The sequence below is a fragment of the Equus caballus genome, chromosome 23, assembly GCF_041296265.1.
Source record: "Equus caballus isolate H_3958 breed thoroughbred chromosome 23, TB-T2T, whole genome shotgun sequence".
Lineage (NCBI taxonomy): Eukaryota > Metazoa > Chordata > Mammalia > Perissodactyla > Equidae > Equus > Equus caballus.
Genome location: NC_091706.1, coordinates 51,477,654 through 51,501,192, shown reverse-complemented (window position 1 = coordinate 51,501,192; position 23,539 = coordinate 51,477,654). Strand labels below are relative to the sequence as shown.

Here is a 23,539-nt window from a genome sequence, read left to right as displayed (position 1 = left end):
GAGAAGTGTCTTACATTCTGAGTGATCAGCTTGAATTTGCCTCAGAAAGGAATTTGACAGAATGAAAAGAGCATCTCTTGAGGAGTCAGCAAAACGGGCACTTATCCTGGTTTTCCTACTAATTGTTCTGTGAGATTGGGCAAGTCTGGAAGCCCTGGCCTTGCTTCCTCATCTGGGATATGGTGGGGGCTGATGATTTCTGCCCTGTATAGCTCTTATGGTTGCAGGAAGAATAAGACCATATGGGGAAGCTCTGTAAATTGTATGTGCTTTACAAATTGTTCATTAAACTATCCAAAAATATTTTCGGAAGTGAGTAGGTGTTCAGGCATTATGCTTAGCTGGTTATATAATAGTGAAAAGATTCCTGCCCCCCCCCCCCCCCACCAGGATCCTAGTCTGGGCAACAAATAAGCAAGCATTTTTTTTTATATTGTAGGATAAATGCTGTGATAAGATAATCAGTGTTACGTAAGCAGCACAATCTTGGGTAGGGGTGAGGTGGTGGGTCAAGGACGGTTATTGTTTTAAGATAGGATTAAAGAGGCTTTCATTGTTTTTTTGCAACAGCCTGGAAGAGAGCCTTGGGAAGATTTGTTTAGCACAGCTGTCGGGTTTCATCTGAAATTCACCGGGTACTTACTAGATTTCTTGAGAAGAGAGTGAAACTCTGGTTAAGTATGCGAGCTTGCTGCTTTTTGGCTGGAGGACCCTGAAAGGCCATGTGGGAACAAGCCCAGCGCAGCTGACACCAACTTCAGAGTGTGAGAAGGGAAGCTTCCTTTGGTTGTTGGCTCTGCACTTATCATCAGCTTAAATCAAGATCCTGTTTTGTCCCAGGTGGTTGGACTAGAGCCGTATTAGCCTGGAGGGAACTCTTGCTTAAGCAGATACACGCTTGATTCATGTAGGCCCTACCTCTTGGGGATTTGTTTTAATATTTCTTTAATTAAAAAATTTTAAATCTGCAAAAAGGAGAAAATAGAGTGATGAAACCCCGCTGTCCACATCTCCCAGCATCAGTAATTACTGAGTTTTGCCACATTTGGTTCATCCGTCAATTCCAGACGTCTTGTCATACTTCATTATGCTTCTCTGAAAGTATGGACATTTTCTTACATAACCACAATGCCATGGCCATATCTAAAATCCGGGGATTTTTAGAGACATTTTTGGGGTTCTTTTTCCTCCTCAACATTTTATTATGAAAAATTTCAAGCATACAACAAAGTTGGAAGAATTTTAAAGTGAATGACTGTATATCTGCCGCCTAGATTCTATCATTAAGATCGACAGGTCTCTCCATCTATTCACCCCATTATCCATCCATCTAGCCATCTTTTTTATGTATTTCAAAGTAAATCAGAGATGAGTAAAATTCTCCCCTAAATAGTTTAGCATTCATATTGTGAAGGACAGTTTAATATTGGTTTCCTTTTTCTTCTTTTGAGGTAAATTTGCAATAAAATGCACAAATCTTGAGGTGGGTATGCTGAGTTTTGACAAATTCATGTGCCTGCGTAACCCACATCCCTATAAGATCCAGAGTCATCCCGGTGCCCCAGAAAGTTCCTGCACAGCCCTTCCAGATCTGTCCCTTCTCTAGCTCCCAGGGGTAACCACTGATCTGATTTTTTTTTCCCCACTAAAGATTAGTTTCTCCTCATCTAGAATTCCACATAAATGGAACCATAAAGTATGTACTCTTTTGATTGATTTTTTTTTAACTCAGTAAAACATTCTTGAGACTCATCCATGCCGTTGTGTGGTTGCAAGTAGTTTGTTTCTTTTTATTGAGGAGTAGGATTCCATTGAGCAATTATGCCACAGTTTGTCTGGTCTCACATTGATGGATGCCTGGGCTGTGTCTAGTTTTTGGTCATATGAATAAGCTAGGAACAGAACTGCTGGGCTAGAAGGTAGGTCAGCATGTAGAATCTGCCATACCTCTTGCCAAATTGGTTTGGACCATTTTACATTCCTACCAACAATGTATGATGATGCCATTGCTGCCACTTTTCCAATAGTGGGTTTTGTCAGGCATTTTAATTTTAGCTATTCTGGTGTGTGTGTAGTGGTATCTCATGGTGTTTTAAACTTGTATTTTGCTGATGATTCATGATGTTAAGCACTTTTGTGTATGTTTATTGTTTACTTGTATATCTTTTTGTGATGTGTCTGTTCAAATCTTTTGCCTGGTTTTTTGGGTCTTTTTATTATTGAGTTATAGATGATCTTTATATATCCTGGATACCAGTCCCTTGCTAGATGTCTGTTTTACAAATATTGTCTCTACATGTGAAGCTTGCTTATTTATTTTTTTAATAATATCTTTGAGCAGAACCTCTTGACTTTGATGATGTCTGGCTTACTAATTACTTCTTTTATGGTTATTACTTTCTGTGACCTGTATAAGAAATCTTTGCCTTTCTCTAAGTTATAAAGATATTCTCCTGTGTTTTCCTCTAAAAACTTTACAATTCTAGCTTTTACATTTAGATTTGTGATCAAGCTGAAATTATGTATATGTATGATTTGAGAATTGATGAAGTTCAAGGGTTTGTTTTTTAAAAGTAGTTTCTAGGCTTTGTTTACATAGGAAGTGCCACACAACAAGGGTAAACAAATATGAGTCTAGCTGTTGGATTTTCTTTTTAAACAATTTACAAGTGTGCTGCTGGGTCAGACCACAGTAAACAGAACTTACCCATGGATGATACTTGCCCCAGTTCTTCTTGCATGCTTTCAGCAATCATGTCTTGAGTGCTCATCATGTGCCATGGACCGAGGCAATGGTACCCAAGACGTACGTGCCAGCCAGGAAGTCAAACTGAGCAGGGGGCTACAAGTGTGTGGTATGTGAATGGGAGGAAGAGCAGAGTGAACATGACCTGATCTAGGGGTCCGAGAAGGCCTCCTTGCAGGAGGGATTTTTGAGTTGAAACCTGAAAGAAGGGGGATGGGTAGGAGTAGGATTCCAAGCAGAGTGTTGCCAGAGTCTGGGGGTGGAGGGAAGAAGACAAGCAAAGTCAGAACAGCCCAGGGTGGCACCTGCCTTCCCCCACAGGATTGACTCTAAGAGCTGGAAAGAGAAGGTGCCTTGATGATTAGCATGTTCATTTCTGTGTCTCTCTCCGAGATTCAGTGGGGCCATCACCAAAATCCTTGCTCTGTATCTCCTAGGGATGCTCCGAACAACTGCACCTTCTTGAAGATCTAATTAATCTTCATCTTCTCTAATTAATATAAATGCGTCTTCTCTAATTAATATAAATATTTTTTTCACAGTAGGAACTCTTCTTTCTTTTGACTGCCAAGAAGGAAGAGACTGGCGGAACCCATGAGCTGCTTTCTGGTAGCCCCGAACACCTTCTTTGCTGCTCTCTCCAGGCCATCAGCTTCCAAGGGCTACTGGTTCTTGCTGACTTCTCTCCTGTCTGGTCAGCCCAATAGCTGCATGTCCTAGTAGAGATCCTCTCATTAGCACCTGCCATCCACAAGTTCCTCAGCCTCTCATTCTGCTGCACCAGAGTATCTGTCCCCAGAGCTGCTGAGCCTTGCCGCAGGAAGTCCCAATGTTGGGCCAGCTGGGCCTGTTTGGGCCCTCTTTTCAGCATCACCATTCCTGGAAGCAAGTCTGCACTCTTTTCTAGTTGCCCCTTCAACACACTCCCCAGAGTGCCCTGTGCATACCTTGAACCTCTCTTCCAGCTGCCATTCCCACCTCATCTGCTTTCTCTCTGTAGATGCTCTTATGCCCTGGGTCAAGGCCATCAGACTGATGTTGCTCAGATTCCCATCACTCTTCTCAAATTGTCTCTTTAACCCTATCCGCCTTCCCTCCTTAGTCATATCTCCTTTGCAGTCCAGGCTCTGGCTCCATTAATCGTCTTTGCTCATTGAGAAATCCGTATCTGCTAGTCTCTTTTACTTACAAAGATGATCTGAGGTCACTTGTTTTACCCACTACCCCAGGATGGTGAACACATAGTTTACAATTCTTGTGTACTCCCTAGGTAATTTTTTGAGCTCTTGTTCAACTTTTCTTGCTGCTTTTGCCAACAGATTTTTCAGCATGGTGATCTCTCTTCACCCACCCCTTTAGCAACATTAATTCCTTGGTTCCAGCCCAGCCACCCTACTAAAGCTGCTTTCTAGCCGCCAAATGAGATATCTTTTCTTGGCCCTCATGCCTTTGATTTTTCTGTGGCATTTAACTTAAAGTGTTTTCTTTATTTGACCTCTGTGACGCTAAATTTTCTTCCTTTTGTCAGTCACCACCCTTCCTCCCCAAAACTTCTTTCTCCTGCTTCCTAAATATGGTGTTCTTCAAGGTTTTGGCTTTGTTTTTATTCCTTTCTCTTCTCTTCTTGGCAATTTCATTTATATTTTTATGGCTTTGCTGTTCTTCCAGATGTCTTCCAAACATATGAATCCCACAATCATTTTCAATAGTCAATTTCCACCGGAATTCCCTTCCTCTCTCTTTCCTTCCCTTTTGTTGATTCATTCATTCATGTATTTATCACCCATCCCCACCTCCCTAACCCAGCACCCTTGACAGACATAGCTAATCAATCAAGATGATCTCTCTCACTAAATTTGGCTGTGACCTCAGAATCTTTTCAATGTGGCGCCCCTAGAGAGCCAGTGCTGGTTGATACATCGGTTGCATCTATTCGCCATCTTTGTACTGGGTGGTCTTTAAGGTCGCTTGTTGTTCATCGCATATTTAAGGGTTTGGCTTTGCTTTCTGTTACCCAGGATCTGGTCCCCTGAAGGATTAGTCGCCACCAAAGGTTCTAGTTTATAATCCCTGCTCATTTCACTAGCACCATGGGCACCATATAAGCTGGAATTGTTCAGATTTCTCTCGCTATTCTGATTCTTTAAAGGTCTGTATAGAAGAGGTAGGTAGCGAGTATGAGTCATCTTGTCTCAAGAATGGCATGACATATATCTATGAATGTTCAAAAATTCTTATTTTGCAGTTCATAAAAGTATTCCCACGTGTCCCTTTGCCTCTGGGCATATTACAAATACGAGGGAACAAATTTAGTAAATATTTAAAAAGTGTATAAACCACTGCAGGTAGATGCACATGTGCTTTAGGAAAAGCACTGGCTTACCCACCCGCAGAGGCTGGTCGGGTTGGCCTTGTGGGCTGTTCAGGGAGGAGACCGTTCCGGAGACATGGTCCTCCTCTGAGAAGATCCAGCCTCTACGATCTCAGAGTTTTTGTTATTCCAGACACCCTGGACTCTTTCTAAACCATCGGCATGAAATGACGACTTTCATGAGTTGAGGTTTGGTGATCCTTGGCATCTTCCCCTCTTCGACGCTAAGAGTGCATTTTCTGCTCTAAATGTATTCCTCCCTTGCATAGCAGCTGTGACAGGTCACAGACTCCCAACTATGGGGAAAAAGGAAAAACAGGCTGCAAATCCTTTAACAGTCTGAACTTTGAGTTTTAAATTGGATTGTAAATGGAAGTCAGTTACGTGGGAGGTGATATGGGGCCTGGGGTGGACGCTGCTGCTGACCAGCTGTGTGACCTTGGGCAGTGACTCAGCGCCTCTTGGCCTCAGTGTCCACATCTGTATGATGAAGCAGTAGGGCTGGCTGCTCTCTAGGGTCTTTCTAGATCCATGTTCCGTATTCTTTTTCCTGGTTGTTACTCTTAGGATTTTATCTAACGATACTCTCTTGTTTAGACGGTAAAGAAAGTTCTGTGGAAAGATCAGAGTTTTAAAGCATTTGGAAGTCTATCTGTTTGTTGCTCTATATTAGAATAGTTTCAGGGTCCATGGGAAAAGAGAGAGTGTCTTGCCTTGGAAGACTCAGTGTGGCTAAGGGGACTAGGAAGGGACACGTTGAAGAAGTGCCTGTTAATTGGCTGTGCTCAGGTTTGTCAGACCAGCCAGGAAACAGAAATGATTGGGACAGGCTGACATCCCTTCAGGCCACATATGGCCATGATCAGGAGCACAGGCTTTAGAGTCAGGCAGATGACCTGGGGTTTGAGTCCTGGCTTCCTCACCCTCTGGCTATGTGAACTTGAGCGAGAGAACCTCTCCTAAGCCTCACATTCCATGTTTATAAATGAGATGATAAATGTGCTTTCCTCATACCACTGCTGTGAGGATTGAATGGGATAATATTTAAAACGCTTAGGGGCCGGCTCCGTGGCCGAGTGGTTAAGTTCGCGCGCTCTGCTGAGGCGGCCCAGGGTTTGGATCCTGGGCACGGACATGGCACCGCTCGTTGGGCCACGTTGAGGCGGCGTCCCACATCCCACAACTAGAAGGACGTGCAACTAAAATATACAACTGTGTACGGGGGCGGTTTGGGGAGATAAAGAAGAAAAAAAACCCCCCAAAAACGCTTAGCTCATATGGTGTATAGTAATTGCTCAGTAAACATAGCCTATTAATTACAGAGTGCTTGCCTTGGACTGGGCTAAGCATTTTACCTCCAGTATCTGATTTAATCCATATAATCATACTAAGCAGTAGAAGTTGTTATCTGCATATCACAGAGGAGGAAATCGAGGCTCAGAAAATTAAGGAACTCATTTTCTCAACATTACACAAGCAGTCAGTGGCAGAGTGAGGGTTTGAAACCAGATCTTCCTACCTCCAAAGTCCCTTTCTGCCACGCGCTCTGCCTCCTGGAGTGAAGGAGAGCCCCCTCACACCCGGCCCATGCCAGGCGAGGCTCAGCAGGGGATTCCGAAAGACCACAGGAGAGGCAGGACAAGCTGCTGAAATCCACAGATGCTGTTCTCCTTACAAACAGGTGAGGTTCTAAAAGACTACTGGAAGTTCATTTGTTTGAAAAGCCCAAAGTTATGCTGTACTAGCTACTTTCATGCTGCCTTTTGGTGGCAGGAAGAGTTACAACTTTTTTGTTCTGATGAATAGCTTTGTTTGCCACTGTGGACATTCTTAACCTGAAAGTTTATAAGTTAGAGGACTGTGCAAGGCATGCACAGAAGAGAAAGCATCCTCAGAGAGGTAGGGACATGACACCATGGGCAATCAGGAGAGTCACAGCCATAACAGGATGCAGTGGGACCACCAGTAGCTTCCTGGAGTGGTGGTGGTGGTAGTAGTGGTGGATTCAACATGAGCCTTGAAGAAAGGGAAGCATTTTGGAAAAGTGGAAGTGGCAGGAAAGAGAGCAACTCCAAGATGCATAAAACTGAAACCCGGCTCTGTGTAGAGAGGAGAATGATGAAAACCTCCTTCAATTGATTGTTCATGTCTTTTAAATGTCGCTGATTGTGTCACATGAAAGCAAGTCAGAGAGTCCAAGAAAGAGACAAATTCCATATTAGCCAACAAAGATTTTTCTAGGCATCTTTGTCTTTCCTCCACTTGTAGAGAAAACTTCTAGCACTCGAGTGCTTGCAGTTCTTTTGTCTGTACTTTCAGATTCTAGACCGGCACTTTCCAACAGGGAAGCCACTGTCACATGTGGCTTTTGAGCCCTTGAAATGTGGTAGTCCTAATTGAGATGGGCTGTCAATGTAAAACGCATCCTGGATTTTAAAGATGTAGTAGGAAAGTAAAATATCTCTAATTTTTAATATTGATTACATGGTGAAATTATAATGTTTTGAACATATTGGGTTAAGTAAAATATTAAAATTGTACCTGTTTCTTTTTACCGTTTTAACATGGCTGCTAGAAAATTTAAAATGACATATGTGGCTCTCATTCACGGCTTGCATTCTATTTTTATCGGGTGGTGCTCTTTTAGAGGTACTTAACTCCAGAGTACTTAATTAAAGTTCTGTCATCTGTTCTAGGGTTCCTTGAGTCACAGATGGCTCTGAGTGAGGTGTGTGTCAGGAAATGTACATGGTCATGCTGGTGTGATAGAGACCCAGGTTCTGTCTATGGTTAGGTCATGTACATCATTCCCTGAGCTTCAGATTTTTCATCAACATGGTGAGGACATTGGGTCGTGTATTCTCCATGGCCCCTTTCAATTTTAAAATTCTATGATTTTAGTTTGGAGTCAACTGTTGAATTTTTCTGGGTTCCATTGGAAGGTCTATGTTACTCGATTTACCAAACATTATAAAAAGTTAGCATTATTTTCTTTCTTCCTCTGGTCCTTTAGCGAATCCTGCGTGGACAGATTTTAGAGGGTTCTGATGGACTGAAGAAACCTCCTCCCTCCCCTTTGCCTTCTCTTCCTATTGGCCCCATCTCAGCTTGTTTGTGCTCCTGAGTGAGGTGGCCAAGGCAGCTCCTAAACTGATATGAGTATCAGAGAACTTGAAGAGGTCTCATTTCTTTGGTTCATGACTGTCAAGCCTACATTTAAATACCCCAAGCGTGGTGATTCCACACACTTTCTTTAGGCACTAATTAGGCCCATACAAACAGAATCTCTCTCCTCCTTTTTGGATCTACTGATGTTTGAACAAATCAGTCATTTTCCTTTTCCTGAGGACTTGTCAATGTCTTTCTTTTAGCAGTTCATTCTCCTATAAACTGCGGACTGCCCATCCATCTATTAAATAAGCATATCAGTATTGGGCCAGCTTCCAGGACACAGAGCTGTCAGTCTTGGTCTTTATCCTCTTTAAGGAGGGGATGGGCAGACCAACAAGAAGGCATGGTGCTTGGCGTCTTGAGAGGAATGTTCGGGGCATTTGAGCACAGGTAAGGAGAGGCGACCCCATGAGCAGTCAGGCAATGAAACATTTGCTTTCAAATAAGAGTTTTTGAAATTTCAAAGTGAGACAAGGGTTTAGTTAACGAGCAACAAGTCAAATCAAATCTACCCTCTAAGTATATTTGTCAATATAATTTCATTTAATGGAATGTCGGTGTCTGGATGGAAGCTCGTTGCTGTACTGAAATCCCCTCTTGTGATACCAATCACAGTGTAGTATTTTCCTTTATATTTATTTTTCTTTTGGAATAAGTCTTTCCAGTGTGTTACATTTTTAAAAAGTAACAATATGGACAGGGAGTTATATAAAAGCAATATTTTACTGGTTAAAAAACAGGGGCTCTAGAGAAGGGAAATATTGCTACATCTGTGGAGTCTGTTTTATTGCAAGCGCCTGAATCTGAGTTATTCTTAAAAAAAGTCTTGACTTTTCTCTCAGAGAGTGTGAGTGAATAAATATTTGCTGAGGTATTTCTGGTACTTCGTTGCTTTTGATTTGAGATTTGTTGGAATCTTAACATGATACGGTACTGATCGGCTCAGATTGAAATCTCAGAATTGGACTGATGGTGAGCACAGAAATGATAATTCCTATACTGTGGGAAATGGTTATTTTGTTTACTATGAAACACAACAATTTATCTCGAGGGAGCAGAAGATGAAAGCACTCATCAATTTATGTACCTATGATTAGGAGATACTTTGTATAAAATATAAACATCTTTGTATATTAAGTGCCAACAACGTACATTTTGAAAAAGGAACACTAAACTTTTATTGAGTGTATTTAACACCATGAAATTCAGATATTCATGCTATAGCAGTATATTCATGGGAGATTTCCTTGTAACTAATTAGATCTAAAGTGTTCCCCATGAACCAAGAGTACTTTTATAATAACAAGAATAAAAAGTAAATGTGACAAGTTTATATCATCATAAGGTTTGTCCAATGCACAAATCTACAAAGAAGAAAATAGAGATGTTTCTAAAGCAACTTTATATGCAATTCTACCCATATGAACAGTGCGAGGTTGATCATCTTCTCCAGGGGTTGGGGTTAGCGGAGACGTACACAGTAACAGTAAATGTTGGCAGCCACGTTTGCATAGAGGGTTGAACTTATTAACAACAGGAGTAGCCTGCTAGTTGTTGCCTGGAAAATAGCTTTAGATTGGAGCAGGGATAAATTCTCTGTTTCTCTCTCTCTCTCTGTTTCTCTCTCCCTCCCCCACGTGCTGCCCCAGAGAACTGTATATTTTAATTTCTGTAATTAAAATCAATTCAGCATAAAAAATTTAAAAATAATTCTGTTATCGGGGCTAGCCCAGTGGCGCAGCAGTTAAGTGCACACGTTCCGCTTCTTGGAGGCCTGGGGTTTGCTGGTTCGGATCCCGGGTGTGGACACGGCACCGCTTGACAAGCTATGCTGTGTAGGCATCCCACATATAAAGTAGAGGAAGATAGGCACGGATGTTAGCTCAGGGCCAGTCTTCCTGAGCAAAAAGAGGAGGATTGGCAGCAGGTGTTAGCTCAGGGCTAATCTTCCTCAAAAAAAAAAAAAAAAATTATGTTATCACTTTGCCAATCCTCGGTACAACTAAACTGGAAATCACTAACAAGGAGTTTTGTTGATGAACTGGTGTCTGAAGACTAGTGATGCCCTAACTGGTTGGTAAGGATTGTAGGTGGACACACAAATAGTTGATACACTGCCTAGTTTTTGAGAGCTCAAGCAGCTGCCCTTTGTCCAGCTGTAAGTAGAATAATAAGGTTCATTTGTTATCGTGCGTGTAAAATGGAAAAGTTCACTATAAATCATAATGTCAAATTATTATCTATCCTATACCTGCATATTGAGGCATAAAGTTTATCCATTCATTTATGTATTCAGTCATTTATTCAATAAATGTTTATTAAAAGCTACTGTGCATCAGGGAGGCTGTGAGGTGCCAGGGCTGAAGCACTGAGCAAGACAGAAAAGGTCCTGAGCTTGATAGATGAGACAGACGATCAACAAACATGCCAATTACAGATCACAATGAGTGATGAGGAAGGCATGCCCAATGGTGAGAGAAACTGTGTGGGAGGGAAGCGGGTCGTGGGGTGTAGTTTAGGTATAAGATAATCAGTGGAGGTCTTTCTAAGGAGGCGACAGTTGAGGTGAGACCTGAAAGAATAAATGAGCCAGATTTTCAATATGAAAGTGGTTTCATGAAGTTGGTGGAGTTTAGTACACTCAGAACTGAGGTGGTTCTGCTATGTGTGTGCTACTCTGTGTGCACTGAGGTTCCAAATTGACCAGGAACCAGTGAAGAGAGATACTTGCGCACAGCCTTGGAGCACCCTGGTAGGTCAGGTATCAAGCCCTTAATTGCTGAGTGATTGGGCGGCACAGGGAGGTCTCGGGAGGTTATAGGGGCAGCTGGGTTGGCACTCACAGGGCTCAGGGCCACAACCATTTACCTCCTATGGAGTGGAAGTATTTCGGTATTTAAAGAAGCAGTATGATATGTGTAGTGGCTGAACATCAGCCACACTTGTGTGTAATTTTATGAACGAGGAATTTTGATGACTAACCAATTGCAGTTATAGACCTTTTAAAAAATTCTGGCTATTTCACATAGGTTAGTAGAGAAAAGGAAGGGTTAAATTTCCACTTTCAATGCCAGCACTCATATGATTTTATGTCTGGGTCACATTTTGAGGAGGTAGCGTTATCAAACCGGATGTACTCTTCTTAAGAAGGTAAGCGACCTAACTTCATGTGTCTTTTATAGGCGGCATCACTGTCCACATCTCCCTACCAAGATTTACGATAAAACAGAGAAACCATGTCTTCTCTCCGAATACACCGAGAACTACCCTCTCTACCACTCTTACCTGCCCAGAGAGTCCTTCAAGCCCAGGTTGGAGTACCAGAAAGGGTCCATTCCAATGGAAGGCCTGACCACATCAAGGTGAGGGCAAGTAGTATAAATATAGGAACGTACAGCACTAATGGAGTAATGTACAGTACTAACGTAGAGTATTAGTCAAATAATGCACAGTATTGCATTATCATGCACTATCAACATATGTTATTAATGCCTTAATGTTAATTTACTATATCTCTGAAAGAAAATTCTGCATTTATTAGCCTGTTCAGTTTTTTCCAACCTCCTCTTAAAGGATTCTTGCTTGCTGGGGGTGGGAGTGGGAAGACTAAATTGATCTACATAACAAAGGGTTGGAGGTTAAGTAAAGTAATGCAAGGATAGAAAGAGAGGAGCTGCTGCTGAAAAAGAAGTTTTGGGCTTTGGCACATCAGCTCCAGGTCAGCTTGGGTGGTGGTAGTGATGGTGGTAGTGGAGAGAAAGAGTGAGCTTTTTTGAAATTATGCTATAGATTTTGAATTGGAGTCCCCTTGAATGTCCTTGAAGAATATGAACAAAGAATGTATTTCTTTCAAGATTGCTCTTGACTTCTAAGTACTGATTCTTTAGATCCAGGTCTGTGCAGAGACCGAACCACAGGGCTCAATGGATTAGGGCTGCAGAGGTATCTGGACTGAGGGGTCATTTTATGCTAAGTCATCATCTTAAATGATTTGGTTTAAGCACAATGTTTCTGGGTCCTGATTCATTAAAAAAATTGTATTTTATGCAACCTGTTTTTCAGCCTATGACTTATTAAACAATAGGCACTTTAAAGTTTCAGCTTCATTTTACCAAGAAAACCAGACTGTTAATTTCTGAGAGTCTAAAGACCACAAAAAGAGATGTGGACCATTCCTGAGCATTGCTTTTCCTTTTAAGAAACCATGGTCAATGCTATTGAAAAGTCTCAGCTTATTACGTATACATAGGAGATACGTAATTGGTAAGAAGGATAAGAGTAGTGTTGAAGAATAGTCTGCAAAATGGTCTCCTCATCTCCTTACACGCAGTTTCCAGGAAATCAAGAGCGCCTTGTGAGATGTAAACTACAGGGCAGCTTCAGACGTTGTTATATAAGGGATATCTTTCCTGTCCTAGAAATAGAGAAAAGGATGCTGTGAGGGGTGGATGTTGAGGGATGCCCTTATTTGTTGCCCACAAACTTAAGAGAATGAGGGCAAACCCTCTCTCTGGGGCAGGAGCCCTGTCCTGTCACCCAGATCTGAGACCCCCAGATGGAACCCCACACACCCTCCCCCTTCCTGATAGTGCTTTGCAAAACAAAAACTTCCCCTCTGACCTGTCCTAAATTATCCTTGCCTTGTGTCACTTACAATAAACATATCACCCAGAAGTTCCCTCTGTCCTGCCAGAGCAACAATATTATTCATGTCAAGATGTGGCCAAAGTGGAGGAATGCAGACACTGAAAGAATTTCCAAAACAAGTTGTTAATGATCCTAAGGGCCTTAAAAAGAAAAAGTGGCAGCATCAAGGTTACCCATGAAGGGAAAAAAACAGAAATACTTCTCTCCTCTCCTTTCTTTCCTTCCCTGGAGAGAAAACTAAGGGGGAAATGAGCAGAGGGCATCTCTTCTCTTCCTCTGCTCCTCGGTTTCATCATTTCTCAGCCCTGTGCCTGCCATGCTAGGCACTACTTTTCAGAGACCAAGAACAAAACTATGTCCCTATCAGGCTCCTTTTTTTTTTTTTTTGGAGTTCAGGTGAGCTTTTATTGAGATAAATTAGCAAAAATCAAGATTTGACCAACCATTTTTTCTAAACGTTGTAAACTCAGCAGAGACTCTGGTCCATATACGTATACATACAATCAACTATTTCCTATCAGGAAAGGTAGAGAAGCATCATCTGGGTGCTCCACAGGAGACTTCTGGGGGAAGGGATGAGTCAGCCCTGTGTTTTCACTCACCTGTATCTGCATGGATTGTCACCTTCTGCCCTTGGAACCCTTATTATCAGAATGTCCCACTCACTTCCCTATCTAAAGTTTAATCCAGTATAGTTTTTGAGATTGGACGTGGGGCTGCCACCTGCTGAATGAAAAGTCATGTGGCCCAGGGCTTGGCTGGGTTTGGTGATTAAGACCAGACACAAAAAACACCTGGTTTCTGGAAAGGTTATCATCCCAGCACGAGGCATGATTACAGCTGCGCACAACTCTGACTGACTGTAAATCTTGGGGATTTACAGCAGGTGCTGTGAGGGGAATGCTCATGATTTCAGCCCTTCTTAGTATGAAACTGTTGCTTGCAGCCCTTGGTAATTCTCTCACATAGATTTTGCCTTTATTCAGATAGAACTGAGATCAATTAATGAATAAGAGGTTTGCACTTCATGCCTCATTTCCCCTTAGGCATGTCGCCTTGTGAAACACTTGGGCCCCATTTTGGGACGTTATTTTGTTAGCTAACTAGATCCCTAAAGATGGGCAAAGTTAATAGTCTCTGAAGAAAGAGGGGAGTATTCAGGATGCTGTTAGACCTTTATTCTAAAGGGAGTGGGATCACGGGTGGGGAGAAGTGGAGGCGCAGCGGGGAAGATGGAATTGGGTTCAGAGTTTGGCTGAAGGGCAGGGGCCAGGGAGTTGGCAGCACAGATTTCTTCATTTGTTGACAAGACTCCTGGGTAAACCGAAGAGAGTAAGGGAGGGAAGAGCTAAAAGAGAAAAGGTGTTTGGAATGCTCTCCTAAAGCCAGGAAAGAAGCAAGAAAGTTGGTAGTGGGCTTGAATCTTTCCCTACCCATTGAATTTTACATATTTTCTGTTCACATACATACTTGACTTCTCTGCTCATCCATACCCCTGGGGATATGCTTACGCCCCTGTATAGACGGGACCTGAGAATTAAGACATGCAGAAATAGGTCTCAGCTCTAGACTTGCTTGGGCAATTTCAGAGCCTGTGATGTTGTGCATCTTTGGCTAAATTTGGGGATATTTTGGTCACTATTTGTTCAAGTATTTTTTTCTGTCTCTGAGGCTCTGTTGATTTCTCTCCTCCAGTGTTTTTTCTCTCTGTTCTTCAGATTGGACAGTTTCTATTCATCTATCTTCAAGTTCACTGAGTCTTTCCTTCTTCATCTCCATTCTGTTGGTAAACTCATCCAGTGAATGTTTTATTTTAGGTATTGTATTTTTCAGTTTTAGAATTTACATTTTTAATTTTATTTATTATTTTTTATTTTTTTAAAAGATTTGCACCTGAGCTAAAATCTGTTGCCAATGTTCTCCTTTTTTTTTTCCCTTTCTTCTCCTTCTCCCCAAAGCCCCCTAGTACATAGTTATATATTCTAGTTGCAGGTCCTTCTGGTTGTGCTATGTGGGATGCTGCCTCAGCATGGCCTGATGAGCAGTGCTGTGTCTGCGCCCAGGATCCGAACTGGTGAAACCCTGGGCCGCCGAAGTGGAGTGGATGAAATTAACCACTTGACCATGGGGCCATCCTCCATTTTTAAAAAAAATATAATTTCTATTTCTCTTCTGTAACTTCTTATCTTTTAATTAATTATAACCTTACTTTGCCTTTGGTAATTGAACATAGTTAAAATAGCTGCTTTAAAATCTTTGCTAATTTCAACATCTAGGTCTGCTTGGGGTGGTCTTCATGATTATCTTTTTTTCTTGAGAATGGGTCACATTTTCCTGTGTGTATATCAAGTAGTTTTGGATTGATCCTGTACATTGTTGATGTTGTGCTGGAGAGACCCTGGACATTCTTGCATTCTTCTAAAGAGTGTTTTTTCCCCCCAAGCAGATAGGAGGTAACTTCATTGGATTCAAATGCAAACTCTGTCTTGGGGGTCACCTCAAATTTCAATCCAGTTCTTTATCTTTAGCATAGTTGCTTGAAGTCTGCCCCATGCAGGTGAGGTCAGCCAGAGATTTGTGCCCAGTTTATATACAGAACTGAGGCTTCCTGTCTCTGGTTCTTTCCTATCCAGGATTCCTTCCTCACTTTCTGACACCTATGGCTGCCCTAGACTTGGTGCTGTGGTTCTTCAGTCAAAGGTGGAAAGTTTTCTATTCACATTTAAGCTGTCTGTGTGGCACAGACTGGAGCCTGCCTTCAGACTGGGAGCTTAGAAAAAAATGGAAACTTACAGAGTCACCCAGTATCGTTCCCTTCTTCCACCTGTTGGCTCTGCTCCAGAATCTGTCTACATTGGTTGCTCTTAAGCACTCACTGGCAGTTCTTTATATTTTGTCCAGAGTTTATATGAAGTAGTGACAGCTGTTAGCCTCAGCTTTGGTGGGAGTTGAGGAGATGAGAGAGTAAAGGAGGAGATAGGTGCTTGTAACTTGAATCCTGGTCTGTCACAGTGAAGATAAAGAGGGCTCAGTGTGTTCTTATGAGGATCAGGGGCACGAATCAAGTCCTGTGAATCTGCCTAGGGATCTTTCTCAGTGTGCTGGGCTGGGCTTCCCAACCTGCCTGTGATGACACAATGGTTTCCTTAGAGGGTGCCTTTTATTTATTTATTTTTTATTTTTTTTTAAAAGATTTTATTTTTTCCTTTTTCTCCCCAAAGCCCGCCGGTACATAGTTTTATATTCTTCGTTGTGGGTCCTTCCAGTTGTGGCATGTGAGATGCTGCCTCAGCATGGTCTGATGAGCAGTGCCATGTCCGCGCCCAGGATTCGAACCAGTGAAACACTGGACCGCCTGCAGCGGAGTGCGAACTTAACCACTCGGCCACAGGGCCAGCCCCTAGAGGGTGCCTTTTAACCTGGGGAGATTTTAGAATTATGTGAGGAAGTAAGGAAATAAAATCAATTGACAAAGAGCAAAACCCCACAGAGGAGACTAAGAGGACAAATCATGAGGAGTGTCAGAAGTCAAGAGGAGAGCGTCTTAAAAAAATGAGTGAGAGGATGGATGCTGTGAAGATGGTACAGGGGGATAAAGGCCTGAGGAGCAATGATTGGATTTGTAAACAAGGTGGTACTTTGCCAGCCTTGGCTAGAGCAATGAGTGAGTGGAATCCGATTTGATGGGTGGAGCCTGAGTGGGGAGTGAGGAAGGCAAGTCTGCACCTCTATACAACCCTTCCCAGAAGAGAGAAGGGGAGGAGAGAGGAGTGGAGGGGAGAGGACGCCAACGAGAGTTGTTTGATGGTTTGTCTCTTTCCTTTAAAGATGGGAAGGACTGGTGCATGATTAAATACTGACAAAAAGGAGCCAGCAGGAGGAAGAGTTTAAACCACAGACTAGGAGATGGCCCATAGACGAGGTTCCTGGAAAGAGGGAGGGGATTTCTGGCAGAGGTGAAGAGATTGGCTTTGGGCAAGAGGAGGAACTCTTCTTAAAAAGGATTCCACGTATTATGGTTGACTATATGGTCACACTAACAAATTCTGAAGTTTGCTTATATAAACATTAAAAATAGGTTAACAAAAATGATCGTATGGCTCCTCTATTGCAGTGAAAATCTCCTTTTCCCACTTCCAGGCTCACGACCCTGTTGGCTGTTATGTTATTTCTTCTTTCCTTTTGTCAGACTCTTGTCAAACACCTCTCCTTGGCTTTGCCTAATGATTGGAAGTCAAGTTATTATGACTTTCCCAGCAGGGTCACTTGAACCTTTACTTAACTCGGAGCTTAACTCTTGGCCTTCCACACAATCTAACTTTTATGGTTATGCATCTAAAAAAGAAACTTCTTTGATCCGTTTTTTTCTTGGTTCATAGTCACAATGGGCACAGGGACTAGGAAATGTACTACAGGAAGAGAGGAGAGTGTTCTTTAAAAAAAAAGGCTACTAAATTTGAGCAATTTCTGGGAAGAATAAAATACTTTTCTTTTACGCGAACTTACGGCTGTAAGATTATGTGAGATTGGGGACAGGCAGTTATGCTGTGGTTAACGATAGGTTTCAGTGAATGTTCTCAACGTAAAAACATAATGAGGAGACTCGTAAATTCTGATTAAACTCACTCTTAAGCCACAGTAAATATTTTTGGGTGGGGTATAAATGAATTAAACTTTAAACTGAAAACGTTTCCTCTCTTCAGAAGTGGATCATTCCGTACGCCCTACCCCCGGCCCCCCTTCAGGATCGTTTCCTTGGTTGTAGCTGATCAGTAAATTCAGCCGTAGATGTGCCTTCACAGAGGAGCTTGAATTTTGTACTGGAGAAGGAGATTCAGTTAACGATTTTGTTCCCTACACATGATGAGCAAAGATTTTGCTACATCTGCTTTTGTCTTTGAGAAACCGACTTCAGGATAGTCCGTGAATGGATGAGTCTGGTTGTGGGCATTTATCTGCTCTTTTCCTGTAGGAGCAGAAGGAGGTAGGGGCACTGGGCACACTTTAGTTGCCAGAGAGCTTGGCAGCCCTCATAGGAAGGTTCTCATACATGTGTGAGGGGAACAGTAGAAGTTAATGGCAGAAGAGGATGTCATGGCCTATGTGTAGGGTCCCAGAGTATGGCAGGCCCGTGACTTGAAAGCACTCTTGGCTGTCTGGTATTGGGAGGGTCCATGGGGCAGCTTGGCTTCAGCTTTATTCCTCACTGCTTGCCCTTGATATCTCCTGATTCTCGGTTGAAAGTGCAGCGGGCTGAATTTTGGGTAGCCATCAATGAACATGTTTATATGGAGCTGTGTGGTCTCAGGCTGCCTCTAAACCGCACTCCACCATTTTTGGGAGTTAGGAGAGCTCACTTCCCCTTGGGAGCCCTCCCCTGAGAACACAAACTTTCTGGTAAAAGCCACTTTGCAGTCAACCAGTTTTCAGACAGGGTTTTCTGAGTATTTCCATTTGTCTCTGTGGCTGGCTGAGGGCCTCACGCGCCCTGCTCCCTGCCACACTTGGTTCAGTATTGGACAGACTCTGGCATGAGGTACCTACACACTAGGTGGAGTAGAAGTGTGGAGATGACCCCTGGGTTGTTGTTTGGCCTATTCCCTCCATAAGCGCCGATTCATATAGTCAGCTTCCAGATGCCGTGGGTTACTGAGCTTCCTCTTGCTGTTTGTCAACGTGGGCCCCTGGGAAGGGAGCCAGGCTGAAGGCCCTGTAACCACTGCTGAGATGTATTTTTAAATCTACCCAGAGGGTGTTACTGGGAGTTCAACTGAAGCTTCTCCCATTTCCCCCTTAGAGCCCTGGAGAGACTAATTCTTGTGCTTCCTAACTCCCTCTCCCATCCCGCCAAGCATTTTCAGGCCCTGGTTTGAGTTTATTGACAACCATGTGTATAATTCATGCAAGACAGGTTACAGTGGAGCGTGTTACCTTTGCTAGTCAAGCATGGCTCAGTAATGCTGCTCCAGATCTCGACCGGAAAGTAGGTTTTATTGGTGTTTAGGCCTGATGTTTTCCTGTCCGGAAACCTTCCCCTCCCCTTGCTGAGGCTGTTTTGGCAAGCACCGTCGGGGAAAATCTACCTTCCCCTGTCCAGTTGGATAAATGGGTTCCAGGCAAAAAACACTCTGCTGTATAAAGCAGAAGCCCTGGGGTGGGCGTGGGGGGGAATGTTTGCTTAAGAGAGTTTGCCTTGAGCCATGGGAAGCTGACACTGCCCTGGTGAGCAGTGCACACCCAAGCTGAGCCCTGGTGTGGCCAGCGTGATTCCTGGTGGTGGTGTAGTTAGCATCTTGGCCTTTTTATAACTGGGAGATGCTTTGGGAAGGGAGTGCTTCTTCTTTAGTAAAGACCATCATTCTTTTTCCATCCCATCGTTTTCATACGCCCTGAAATAGTAGGCGTGGTGATGCCAGATAGCTAAGAAATGAAAGATTCATGATCTCCATTTATTGCACTTTTCTTCTCTTCTGGGTTTTCTGTAAGATCAAGTAGAGGAAGGAGATAAATATTAGCAGAAGCTATTGGGGACACAGAGAAGGAGGTGGTGGTACCTAAAAAATAAAAGCTCCACAGTGACGGGGTTGGGGTGAAGGAAGATGGAGATGGCAGGCACAGGTGAGGGGCCTCCTCAGTGGTCCAGTGTGGTTAGAGTGGAAAGTGGGCCAGGGAGAGAGGTGGGAGATGTGGTTGGGGAATAAGGCAGAGGCAGGTTCAGGAAAGCTTGAGGACCATGCTAGAAAGTTGGGCTTTATCTGGAAGAATTTAAGCTGGGGAGTGAAATGATGTAATTTTCATTTTAGAGAGTTTATTCTGACCACACTATGGGCGTTGAAGTAGAAGTGGTGGGAACGAAGCAAGAAGCCCAGGTGGTAAGTTGTCACACGATCCAAGTAAGAAATGGTCAGGGTCTGAACCAAGAGGGAAAGACAAACCAGTGACGTGGAGAGGCCTGCCCTTGGTGAATGATCCTCTGGAGCTGTGAGAAGTGGATCGAGGTGTCTGACTTGGGTGAGAAGGGAATGGTGGTATGTTTCTCGAAAGTGAGAAACAGAGGAGGAAGAGCAGTTAGGATAGAGTTAGAAGATGACTTCTGAGCAAACATTTGTAGAATTGGGTTGAATGGAAACCATGAGGCTTGTTCTGAGCCAGGGCTTCAATGCCGTATGCTTATTTCCTTTACAGGAGAGATTTCGGGCCTCACAAAGTGTTACCAGTGAAGGTCCCCCATCCTGACCAGTTCGTCCCAAGTGAGGAGAATATGGATCTGCTCACAACGTATAAACAAGATTACAACCCATACCCTGTCTGTCGAGTGGACCCCATCAAACCTCGGGACAGTAAATATCCATGTGGCGACAAGATGGAGTGTCTGCCTACTTATAAAGGTGGGAGAGTGCTGGAGGGGCAGGTTGGGGGAAGGATAGGCTGAACCTATGTGCTGGCCAAGAGATGCGTTTTCTATGCACACCCCCTAGTGCGGAGGGTGTGCAAACCATGTCCTCTAGACCGAGTTTGGCCTGCAGCCTGTTTTTGTACAGTTGGATAGCTAAGAATGGTTTTTAGATTTTTGAATGATTAAAAAAAAAGATCAAAAAGAAGACTGTTTTAGAACATATGAAAATTGTACGAAATTCAAAGTTCAGTGTTCATAAGTACATTTTGTTGGAACATAGCCACACGCGTTTGTTTTACACATTATCTGTGGCTACTTTTATGCTACAGCAGCAAAGTTGTGACAGAGACCGTATGGCCTGCAAGAGCTAAGACATTTAATGTCTGGCCTCTTGTAGAGACTATTTGCTGACAACTGCCTTAGCTTGCTGTTGTCATCGTACACTGGAGAAGGATTGCAGGTTTAAGCTATGTTAGGTTCCACCACTGATTGATAGATTCATTCATCCATTTAAAAAATTATGGAAACATACATGCTCAAAGATGTACAGATCATAATTATACAGACCCATGAATTTTGAGTGCACAAACATGTAAACAGCACCAAGATCAGGAAATATAACATTGATACTCCCATCTCCGGTCTCCATTCCCACCCAGGATAGAACAGTTATGCTGACATTTAACACATAAATTAGTTTTTACCAGTTTTGAAGTTCATATAAATGGGATTGATTCATTCTTTATTAAGCGTCTACTACATTCCAGGCATGGTATTAGAAACTGGGAAGGAAGCATAATGACCTGCCCTTGACTTTATAGTCTCGCAAGAGAGAGAGGGTATGGAGTTGTATGTGTGGTGCAAGCCAAGTAGCAGTCACTCGCTCTGTGGAGCACAAACTACAAGGCTGAGACCATGAGAATGGAGGCCACGTTTGTAATCAGTAACTTTTCTGCTTATGGTTACACATGGTTGCTCTAGGAACACATGCTAAATGGTTCATGTAACATGCTCGTGGACGTCTGAATGGCGTGATGATAGTTGCTTTTATTTAACCAAACCAAATGCTTAGGCCAGGGGAGGTAGGGAGTCTTGAGGAGACGTAGGAATCTTCCTGAAGCCTTCCTAGGAGCTGTGAATCTGTCATTCTAGAAGACTCTACATGTGGCTGGGCTTCTCTGCTTCTGCCAGGAACTGGGACTCAGGGCCAGACTGATGTCGGCCTCTCTCGCAATCTGGATTCTGTCCTTGTATCTTCTTATCTTTTGTGTTGTCTGTCCTTTTCCACTCTTTCACAGCCACCTTCTGCCAAGCCACATTCTGGACTTCATCCTACCCCAAAATGGCTTCACTTTCATGCATACCAACATCTGGTCCTTCCGGCTTGTTCTGTTCTTTACTCCCACCATGACAGTCCTTGGCCTCATTGGGACCTCCAGTCCACTGATGCCTTACCTTCCTTCTCAACATCAGCCCCTCCTCTGCCTGACCCCATGTAGCCTATTCCATGTAATATCATTCCGGTGCATCTTTTACCCCCTTTCTCTTCTGTCCTTTTGTTTCTTCCTCCTAGCAAAGCCCTAATCTTGCCTTCTTCATGTCCACACCTGGGCACACACCTGAGCATGTCTCTAATCTTGTCAATTCTTATCCATTTTCCACAGAAAGGCACCAGGGAGGTCTTTTAAAAATGACAGTTGGGGCCCGACCGTGTTGCCTAGTGGTTGAGTCTGGTGTATTCTGCTTTGGTGGCCTGGGTTTGGTTCCTGGGTACAGACCTACACCACTTGTCAGCGGCCATGCTATGGCGGTGAGCCCCATAAAAAATAGGGGAAGATTGGCAGAGATGTCAGCACAGGATGAATCTTTTTAGCAAAAAAAAAAAAGAAAAAGAATTGGATCTGACCTCTACTCTGCTTAAAACTCCACAGGTAATTATTATGGTTCTTAGGATAAAATCCCAAACCTTTACCAACTCCTTTGACACCTTGCAGATTCTGGCTCCTCCTCCCTGAGCCCCTATGCTCCGGCCACAGGACCGTCTTTCAGTTCCTTTCCTCTGTTTCTTTTCTATCTTAGGGCATTTTACACATGCTGTTCCCTCTTTATGGAGCCCTCCTCCCTTCCCTTGTCTAGCTCTCCCTCCAGTGAGCAGCAGACATCACACCCTTAGAGGCCTTCCCAGAGCCTCCCCCGTGCCAGACTACACACACCCTGATAGAGGCTCTAAGTGTGCCTTGTCCTCCCTGGTTTTATAATTCACTGTGTAATTTTGTTTAACATTTGTCTCCTTGGCCAGACTGTAAGCTCTAAGAGGGCAAGGATCTGTCTTTTTCTTTGCCAGTTACCCTTGACAAGGCAGGCACCACAGGAGATGCTTCACAGAGGAGTCAGTACAACCAGGCCCATGGCCGGGCCGTACTTGAGCATCTGCAGGGCTCATTTCTCTCCTTTTTCATCCAGTGTTTACAGGAAGACAAAAAATGGGCACTAAGCAGGCAAGAAGGAGGAACAAAGCTGGAGAGAGCCATTACTTCTGCAAGGGGAGGGAGCAGGGACTCTGGTAGGGCACATTTAGCTACAAACTCGCCTTTGCTGCACACCCTCCCTGTGGGGCCCTGGATTTGAGAATCCTGCCTTAGTTAGAGGCTCTTCAGAGCGCTGGTTCCTCAGCTTAGTTCCCCCTCCCCACCTTGCCCTAGGTGCAAGGAGAGGTCTGAGAGTGAGAGAGGCTCCTTGCTTACCTTGGGGTTGGCAAGGATGGAGCAGCCCAGTGGTGTTATTGAAAGAGGAGGCCTCCTTACACCTCCCCACAAAATACTCACCCCTCAACATAAACACATAGCAAAAACCCAACCCAATACTTACGCTTTAATCTCTCCCACCTCTAGCTCTCCCATTTTCTTCCCGTTCTTCAAACAGTTACATCTTACTGCCCTCTGCAAACCAGGCAACAGTATTCCACCGCTAAAACTGAATCATGTCTGGCTTTTCCCTACTGAGAAAGTTAAAACTGAGAAAAACCCTGTTTTCTTCTCCTTCATTTTTCTTAAACTTTTGGCATCTGTTAACTGCTTTATCTACTTACACAGAATTAATGAACAAATACTAGTCAAATATCAACAGGGCTGTTCAGAACCAGGCATGCTTAGACTCCTTGGTTTTGTTCTTGGAGTCACCTACATATGTACATTGTACAACTACATAT

General features: G+C 43.4%; 1 protein-coding gene across 1 annotated transcript in view; it reads left to right on the top strand.

Annotated features, from left to right (window-relative positions):
• The window catches only part of SAXO1 (stabilizer of axonemal microtubules 1), an 80,033-nt gene that overhangs the window by 47,688 nt on the left and 8,806 nt on the right, over window positions 1-23,539 (top strand). The window contains exons 2-3 of the mRNA XM_005605025.4: window positions 11,471-11,650; window positions 20,121-20,323. Coding sequence (XP_005605082.1) covers window positions 11,471-11,650; window positions 20,121-20,323 — 383 coding nt within the window. The remainder of the gene's footprint in view (window positions 1-11,470; window positions 11,651-20,120; window positions 20,324-23,539) is intronic.